General features: G+C 66.0%; 2 protein-coding genes across 2 annotated transcripts in view; one reads left to right on the top strand and one right to left on the bottom strand.

The window, feature by feature from the left end:
* The window catches only part of CARD14 (caspase recruitment domain family member 14), a 13,574-nt gene extending 7,020 nt beyond the window's left edge, over positions 1-6,554 (top strand). The window contains exons 4-10 of the mRNA XM_029927123.1: positions 209-446; positions 1,055-1,118; positions 1,503-1,617; positions 2,103-2,282; positions 4,204-4,325; positions 4,932-5,047; positions 5,479-6,554. Coding sequence (XP_029782983.1) covers positions 209-446; positions 1,055-1,118; positions 1,503-1,617; positions 2,103-2,282; positions 4,204-4,325; positions 4,932-5,047; positions 5,479-5,686 — 1,043 coding nt within the window. The 3' untranslated portion in view covers positions 5,687-6,554. The remainder of the gene's footprint in view (positions 1-208; positions 447-1,054; positions 1,119-1,502; positions 1,618-2,102; positions 2,283-4,203; positions 4,326-4,931; positions 5,048-5,478) is intronic.
* The window catches only part of SGSH (N-sulfoglucosamine sulfohydrolase), a gene marked incomplete at its 5' end in the record, with an annotated part of 7,695 nt that continues 5,270 nt past the window's right edge, over positions 6,499-8,923 (bottom strand). Inside the window, 2 exons of the mRNA XM_029927122.1 lie at positions 6,499-7,946; positions 8,683-8,886. Of these exons, the coding sequence (XP_029782982.1) occupies positions 7,387-7,946; positions 8,683-8,886 (764 nt within the window). The remainder of the gene's footprint in view (positions 7,947-8,682; positions 8,887-8,923) is intronic.

Genomic DNA, 8,923 nt, shown 5'->3' with positions numbered 1-8,923 from the left:
GCACGGAGGCCCGCCCACCCAAGGACCAGGCTGTGCCCCGAGTCGGCAGAGGCCCCCGGGGCAGCCGGGATCTCCCGACCACGGACTCTAACACCGAAATGGCTCCAAAGACACTTGGCGGGGCGGGGCAGGGGGGTTTCCTTCCTTGCTCTCCCATTCCAGACCCTTCCTCGTGTGGGATCGTAGCCCCTGGCTTATCCCTGATCAGGTTATAAGAAGTTGGTCCAGGACCTGGAGGCCAAAGTGGCTACCTCAGGAGATTCCTTCTACATCCGGGTCAACCTGGCCCTGGAGGCGCAGGCAGTGGGGGAGCTGCAGGTCCAGTGCAATGACATCCTGCACGTCACCGACACCATGTTCCGGGGCCGTGACTGCTGGCACGCCTGCCGCGTGGGCCCCTATGGCACAAAGGGCACCGAGCGCGGCACTGTCCCCAACTACGCAGGGTGAGCTCTGTCCCCGCATCAGGCGGGGCGCTGTGGGGGTGCCTGGCCTGGCTTCTCGTGGATGCGCCCCCCCATCCCCACCTGGGAGCACAGGGTGCGCACCACGAGATGCCCCCTAGTGGATGAGACCCACTGTGGTGCCCGGTGCCCTCCATCTTCCTGCTTACGTGGGGTTTCTTTGTGGGAAGGCGGGCCTTCAGCCTAGAACATTCTAGAGCACTGAGGACCAGTGTGACATTGGGGCTGTCCTGAGCACAGCAGGACGTCAGCGGTCCCCCTGCCGCCTGGACACGGCGTTGGTTAAGCACAGCAAGCCCCGCACCCCGGGGCGCCCTCGGCCCGGGGACAACTGGAGGGGGTGGGTCCCCGGGGGCAGCACCCGCCTGTGGACAGCCGTGTGCCGGACCAAGCGTCGTGACAAAGCGCGGGCGCCTCATGGGGCACCGCGGGGTTTGCTCCTCTCAGCCGCACCTGGCTGGCAGGTTCTGGAACGGGGCCCCGACCCAGGCCGGGGCTGCTTCCTGGGGCCACAGCGGTGCTCTGGGGTGCTGGGGGGCACTTCTTCGAGCCCCCTTGCCCCTGGGTCAGGGCTGTGCTCCTCCGCGCAGGGCTCAGCAGCGGCTCATCGCCCTGATCCAGGACATGGCTCAGCAGAGTCCCGGCGCCCGCAAGGTGAGGCGGGACGGGGCACCGGCGAGGTCGGCGGTGAGACGGGCAACCTCATCCCCGACACAGGCCGCTGCTACAGCCGGCCCTGCCTCTCCCCCTGGCCCCCGTCCTGTTCCCTCTGAGCAGAGAGCTAGGGCAGGTTGCGGGCTGGGGCCAGGCCCAGGCCGCGGGGGCCCCTCCCCTCCCCTCCCCTCCCCTCCTGCCTCAGGCAGCCCTGCCTCACTCTGGGTACCCAGCTCAGGGCATCTGCCTCCCTTTGTCGCCCGCCCGCCGGGTGGGGCTGGGCCGCCCAGCTGTCCGGTGAGCACAGCCCGGTGGTCTAGGGACCAGTCTGGGCTGGGCCGTGTGCAGACTGCTTAGACACCTGCTCATCCCCCCGCCCCCCAGCCGCCTTCCGGGGGACCCCAGAAGCTGGTCCGCATCGTCAGCGTGGACAGAACCACGGCCAGCCCTCTGCGCTCATCCTTGGAGGGGGCCCTGTCGGAGCGCAGCAGGCCGGAAGGTGAGGCGGCGGGGCAGGTCCAGGGGCCCCTTGACGGCCCCCCTGTGCCGGGCTGGGTGGGAGGTCATAACAGAGGTCAGCAGGGCACCCCACCCCCGAGCAGGTCAAACTGTGCAAATGAAGACAGTGGAACTGGATTGTTTTGAGTTAGTTTTCTTCCTCCTGGGAAGTGTTTTGGGTGCATAACACGACTCCTGGAGACAGAAGGGCAGCCTGGAAGGCTGGGGATCCCGAGGGAGGGAAGGCCTGGCGCTGTGGGTCCAGCGAGGGCCAGGTGTCAGGCAGACCGTGGGGAAGGCAGAGAACTACCTGTCTCTCCGTCCCGCTGGGGGCCTGTGGAGCCGTGTGGGCAGTGGGTGTCGCTGGGGGGAGCCCAGCGGGCGCCCGTGTCCCGGCAGGAGCCCAGCTGTGGCGCTGCTCCGGGTGGACACGGTGCCTCCTGGGCCGTGGGGGCACTGGCCGCTCATGCCTGCTCTCCACCGCAGAGCCTGCCAGCTCCACCGCGTGCTTCTGGGCCGAGAGCTGCTTCACCCTGGTGCCCTACAGCCTGGTGCACCCCTGCAGGCCCGGCCGGCCCCGGCCCGTGCTCTTCGTGCCCAGGGTGGTCGGCAGGATCCTGAGCGAGAGGCTGCACCTCCTCCAGGGGTTCGAGAAGTGCGCCGCAGGTACGCCGCCGCCCGGGAGCCCCACGTGTGGGCCAGGTGGCCGAGCGAGGCCTTGGCACAAGGCTGGTCTCCTTCCGTGGAGGGTGCTGTGCGCGTCCTGGGGCTGCTGTGACAAGGGACGCAGGGCGGCCGCTCAGTCCAGGAGGTGGAGGTCTGGGTGTCTCTGTGCTGCCCCGCCCACCGCCCAGAGCCTTTAAGGGGAGGGACTCCTTTCCTCTCCTGGCTTCCGGGGTGCCCACGGTCCTGGGGGGCCTGGCTTGCGGCTGCATCGCTGCTGTCTCTGCCTCCTTGTCATGTGACCTCCCCTCTCTGTGTCTCTCTGTCTTCAGTCTTTTTTTTTTCGTTTATTTATTTATTTATTTAGAGAGAGTGCGAGAGGGGGATGGGGAGAGATGGGGAGAGAGGGAGAATCCCAAGCGGGCTCCTCGCCGTCAGCACAGAGCCGTACACGGGGCTCGCGCTCACAAGCAGTGAGATCATGACCGGAGCCGAGTCGACGCTTAACCGTGAGCCACCGGGCGTCCGTCACACAGTCTCCTTATCAGGAACCAGTCTTTAGGGCCCATCTTACTCCAGGATGACCGTATCGTAACTAATCACATCGGCAAAGACCCTAGTTCCAAATACGGTCACATTCTGAGCCTCCAGGTGGCCATGCATTTTGGGGGAATGCTATTCAATCCAGCGCAGTCACTGCTGACAGGTTTGTGCCGGGGTGGGGCGGGGCCACAGAAGAGCCTCACCCACCCTTGGGGCGGGGCCACGGAAGGGCCCCACCCACCTTCAGGGCGGGGCCACGGAAGGGCTCCACCCTCCCGCTCACCTCCAGGGCTGCTAGTAGAGAGTCGCTGAGAGTCACTGAGGCCATCCGGACTCCCGGATCCCGGGGGACAGGCTCTGAGCGTCCGCACAGCAGAAGAGATGGCTCCGGGGTTGGACGCAGGCTCTGTGGGCGTTTCTGTTCATCCGCTCGCCACTGGCTGATGGCTCCGGGGGGGCCCTGGCTCTGCACTATCCCCAGGAGCTCGCAGAGGGCGCAGGGCCAGCAAGGGGCTCCTCCCGTGGGCAGCGGCCGTGCGCCAGGTTCTGTGCAGGGAGCCGGGGAGACGGCCTCCTGACGCCCCCGGGGGCCGCCGGGTGTTGGCTGCACGGGCGGCCCAGAGAGGGAGTCAGGTTCTCCGGAGAAGGCATGCGGCGCGGGGCTCTGACGGCCGGGTAGGAGTCCGTGAGGGAGCAGAGTGCAGATATGCGGGGGGCTCCAGGCCGCTGGGGCCGGGGCGGCTGCAGGCGGCACCGCTGGGGAGGCAAGGCCCAAGAACTGAGGGCGCTGTGACTGGGGGGCGCTTTGGGGGCACGGCTCTGACCCCGGGGAGTGGGTGTCAGAACCGAGTGGCAGGAGCAGGGGTGTGTTTTGACTGGTTTGTTCAGGGCAAGGGCTCCCTACCTGGGCACTGACGGAGCCTCACTCTCTGCTGCCGCCCAGGGTCCCAGGCATCTCCACTCACCAGATGCCGGTGCCACCCCTCCCCCTGAGCTGTGACAGCCCAAAATGCCTCCAGACGTTGGCAGGTCTCGCCTGGGGGCCCCCGGCCCCTGGGTGAGGAGCTCTGACCTGTGGGTGCTAAGGGATTCCCCGGGGTGAGAAGCTGGACATGCACATTTGGAGCTTGGAGGGTGGTGGGGGAGGGGGTTACCCACATCCATCCCCCCACATCCTGGCACTGGCCAAGCACATGACTGACGGTCCAAGGTGCATGTGCAGGGCACAGACTCTGAGTGTGAGAGCAGGGCCGCTTTACACCCTAGGCAAAGGGTTCCCGAGAGCTGGGGGGGTCCAAGGGGATGAGGGTGTTCAGCATGGAGCTCCCTCAGGCCCTCGCGGAGCTGGGTGCCTGACATCCCCGTCCCCTGTCACCTTCAGAGTACTTGAGCCAGGAGGAGTATGAAGCCTCCAGCCGGAGGGGGGACATCATTCAGGAGAAGGAGGGGTCTGGTGGCCGCTACTGGGTGACCTGCCGGGCCATCGAGTGCCTCATGGAAAAGGTAAGGGACCGGGCGGGGGTTTGGGGACCCCGTCTCCAGAGGACGGTGGTGGGACAGGGCAGCAAGGACTGACCTTGCGATCGGAGGGACGCTGGGGGCCGACCTGCAGGCCAGGGATGCCCCGAGCGGGTGCTCAGCGTGCAGAGGGCGTAACTTGGAAGGAGAGCCCCGTCTCTGGCACCTGGGACCTGTTAACCGGCCTGAGCCGCATCCTCGTCGGCACAGGGAATGTTGAGTATTTGTTAAAATGAGGAATAACATGGAGATAAGGCTTAAACTAATGCGTGAAAGGCTCGCTGAGAACCGCGCAGTTCGAAGGACGTGAGCCAGAGGCAGATGCCCCCTCCCAACCCCCCCACGGAGGCTGACGGAGCCTCCCGACCCCGAGACTCCCAGCCCCCCGCAAGGCCTCCCTCAACCCCAGCGGCTCGCGGGTCCCAGACTCTGCCGGTGGGAAACCAAAGGCACAGACTTCAGATTGTGCAGCAAGTGCCCTCACATGCCACAGGGCGCCCCGGCCTCTCTCCCTGCCACCCGCCTGGGTGTGCGCTCCTCCCGCTGCCTCTGAGGCCGAGGGCCTTGGGCCATCTCCCCCCTCCCCTGCAGAACACCCACGCCCTCCTGGACATCCGGCTGGACCGCGTCTGTGCCCTGCATGGGATGGACATCTTCCCCATTGTGATCCACATCCCCGTCCACGAGAAGGCAGCAAGGAAGCTCAAGTAGGTGTGCCCTGCGGGCTGGCGCCACATGCCTGGGGCCTCCAGGCCTCACCGTGCCAGCCCCCGGTGGGACAGGACGTCGGCAGCCCTACCCCCGGGGGCAGCCCAGACGGGGAGGGAGGCCCGGCACGCGCCTCAGCTGAGGCCGCATGTTCGCCGGGCTCTGCACAGCTCACAGTCCATCTGCGCCGGGTGAGGACAGGAGCTGAAAACCGTTAGTTGGGGTGTGGCCCCCTTTCACTTTGTCAGCTGAGGTTGTAAACAAGACCCCGCACCCCCACCGGTGCAGCGTCACCCGGGGCCTGACTCCCGACTTTCCTGAGGCACATGGACCCCCAAAGCAGGGTGTCTGTGCCAGGCAGCCTGTGTGCGGGTCCCTGGAACTCCTGGGGTCCTCGCTGAGTGTGCCCCGCTGTGTCCGGCCTGTGCAGGAAGGCCCTGCAGCGGCTCAGCACCTCGGAGGAGCAGCTCCTGGAGGCCGGCCGGCAGGAGGAGGGCACGCTGGACAGAGTGCCCTGTCTGTGCAGCAGCCTGGCCCCCGACGGCTGGAGCGACCTGGAGACCCTGCTGGGCTGTGTCCGCTCGGCCATCACAGATGAGCAGAAGAAGGTTGTGTGGACGGAGCAGAGCCCCCGCTGACACCCCCAGAGGCCCCTCCAGCCCCCACGGGGGTCCCTGACGCCGCAGTCCTGTGCCTCACACACGACCTTGGGGGTGTTCACTAGACAGGCCCGGTTCTCCGGGCACCTGCTCCCCTCTCCCTCTGGGGTCCACCCTTGAACCCACACTCTGTGTCGATGGGAAAGGACACAATGGGCATTCGGACCGTCTCCTCCTCCTGCATGGCTCCGTGCGGTCTGAGCCGGAGGCCCCGAGAGCACTCCGCGGGGGGCAGCCCCTGAGCGCTCCCATCGCTGGAGGTCCCACATGCCCAGAAAGCGGTCGGACCCAAATCAAAGGGCTGGTTCCAAAGCCCTGGTGGCAGCAGCCCGGGAGCCCTGAGGACCCCTGCGGTGGCTCCCTCCTTGCCCTCCTGGAGTCAGCCTGCCTTCCTCAGCTCCTGACGGCTGGCACGTGCTTCAGGGACTCTAGCGAAGAGAGACGTGTGCGTGTCCCGGGAAGCCTGGTTGTTTCCCAGTGATGGAAGCAGTATTTTCAGTGGTGCCTGGCGGCTTTGGGGGCCCCACGGCGGGGTCCTGGGGGAGCCTCCCACAGACACATCGCTCCCCCTCAGCCTGGGAACTGGGCGCCCCCGTAGCTCCTCGCCCAGAGTAAAACACCTTCACTCCACCTCCAGAGGGCGTGGCTTGGGCAAGGACCCCCGGGGTCCCCTCACCCCCGGCTTTGCCTCACAGCGTCACAGACTGACGGATTTTTGGCAGCCACGGCCCTGAGTCGGAGCGCCTTAGGCAGCTGCTCTAGAAAGCAGGGCTCCAAGATCACAGACGAGGTCAGCGTGTGAACTTCTGTATATTTTATTGAAATAAAGCTTTTGCAGTGCCCTGGACCATGGCTCTCTCCCTGCACCCCCGGGGTGGAGCCGGCAGCGGAGGGGAGCGGCAGGAGCCCACCCACTGGAGGGGAGAAGCTCCGGCCTGTGGGCAAGTCGGGGGGGCATTGGTCAGCAACAGGTGTGACCGAACTGGCGGCCGGCCGGACAGAACCAACCCAACCCACGGGGCGGGGGTCTTCACGCGTGGATGTTCACAAAGGGTGAGTCCACAGAGTGACAGCGGCACTCGGGAAGCCTGCCACGCATCAACAGCCTGGTGGAAACCCAGCCGGGGCCGGGAACTTGACCGTGGGGCAAAGGAAAGGAAGCAAAACGCGCCCAAGGTTGTTCAAAGACTTCCAAGGCTGGGGAGCGATAAAAGCCAGACACTGGGTTCCCTCACGGTGCGGTTTGGACCCACCGGCACCCCTGAGGCCCGTGGGCACCCATCTCCTCGGGTGAAGGGACATCGTGGGCTCCAAAGAACGAAGGTCTTAAGCCCCAGGTCCCAGCCCCTCTTCTTGGCAGCTCCCCCACCCAGGACACAGGCCCCCCTCACCCAGACCCTCCCACCGGTCACGGGCTGGGGACCCCATCCCATCCCAGGACCCCCTGGAAGACTGGTGCTGAGGCATGACTCAGACACCAGGACAGCCGCGTCCCCACCCCCACGGGGGGGCGGAAGGGGCCAGGGCACACGCTCCGCCACGCAGTGGCAACAATTTCCCCAGCATCAGGGAGACCAGGGGGAGCCCTCCTCAGACAGGATGCTGTCGTCCCTGCTCCTCCCTCCACATCAGGGAAAAGGTGGGGGCCGGGCCGGGGGGCCCGTGCGCCCCCAGCCACCTCACAGCTCATTGTGGAGCGGCCGGCACTGGGGGGACAGCTTCTCCTCCAGGACGCCGTCGGGAGCACACACCCAGGGGTCATGGGTCTCCCACTGCCACTTGGCCAGCCGGCCCTGCAGCAGCTCCAGGACCTGCGCGTAGCGAGGGTCGGCGGCCAGGTTGCAGGTCTCGTGGGGGTCCTGGCTCCTGTCGTAGAGCTCCCAGCGGGCCCGGTAGTAGTAGTGGTGGAGGTCCTTGTACCAGCCAGTGGGCTGGCCGGCTGTGGTGCGATTCAGGAGGTCCTGAAAGGTGGGCGACACATAGAAGTCCTGGTCGATGGGAAACGGCATCTTGAAGTTCAGGTTGTGCACAAGGCGGAAGGTCCCGTGGAGCACGGAGCGCATGGGGTAGGCCATGGTGACCTCGTGGTGACTCTGGCTGCCGAAGACCGTGTCCCAGAGGGGCTCTGCCTCCAGCGCCGGCAGGAGGGACCGGCCAGTGAGCTGGACCGTCTTTGAGCCGAGGATGGCATAGCTCGGGTAAGGGATGGAGAACCAATCCAAGATGGTGGGCGTGAGGTCTGCAAGGGAGGCGGGGTCTCGGCACGGCAGCCCCCCCGGGTACCAGAGCCCCCATACCGGACAGGCTGGATCCCAGCCTCCCTGGATCGCTGGCGGGCCCCCCTGCACACCACTCACCTCCCGGGAGCTGTGGCGGGCCCAATCTCCCAGCATTACCCCAAACCTGTGGGATGTGACGCCTTTCCTAGTTTAACGCGAGGCCCCAGCTTGATAACACTGGGCATCCTGGTCAAGTCTTCTAGATCAGCAAGGAAGCCCCCTGAGACGGCCGCGTCTACTCCTGGCCTGTGCTGTGGCCACAGTGCTACCAAAGTTGGGCTTTGGAGCAAAGGGGGATGGTGGGCCCCAAGCCTGCTGCCCTGCCCCTCAGAGCTGACTTCCCCAGTGTCACCTGGGCCTCGGCAGCGAGTTCTTGGGTGCTCTGGGGACGGGGCCTGCCACGTGGCCCTTACCAAGCACTCCAGGTGGCTCTGACGCTCACCAGTGGGGGAAAGGCAACAGTCTGAAAAGCAGTGAGACCAAAGCTAGACTCTGTGTTGATGTTTACGAGCTGTGTGACCTTGGGCAACTCACCTTTCCTCTCTGATCCTCATTTCTGCATTTGTAGAAGGGGTGCCCGTCCCTTCCCTGCCCAGGTGTGGGACCCACACAAGATAGCGGGTGTAGAGCGCGGTCTGGACACAGCAGTGCCACTACGTGTCCCCCCTATCCCCCGTGTGAGCCGCAGAGCCGTACCTAGGAGGCTCACGTAGGCCTCGCTGACCTGGCCCCAGCGCCTCCGGTGCTCCGGGGACGACACCAGCAGGGGCTCGGCAGTGCCCGGCCAGTACAGGTTGGTCCGGCCACTGGGGAAGGGGATCCCGTTGTCCGACGTGAAGATCACCAGCGTGTCATTCAGGACACCTGCCTCACGCAGCTCCTGGAGCACGAGCCCAATCCCTGGGGGTGTGGAGGGGATGGCAGCGCTCAGCCACGG

The sequence above is a fragment of the Suricata suricatta genome, chromosome 17, assembly GCF_006229205.1.
Source record: "Suricata suricatta isolate VVHF042 chromosome 17, meerkat_22Aug2017_6uvM2_HiC, whole genome shotgun sequence".
In the NCBI taxonomy this organism is placed as follows: domain Eukaryota; kingdom Metazoa; phylum Chordata; class Mammalia; order Carnivora; family Herpestidae; genus Suricata; species Suricata suricatta.
This window is presented reverse-complemented; position numbering and strand designations above follow the sequence as displayed.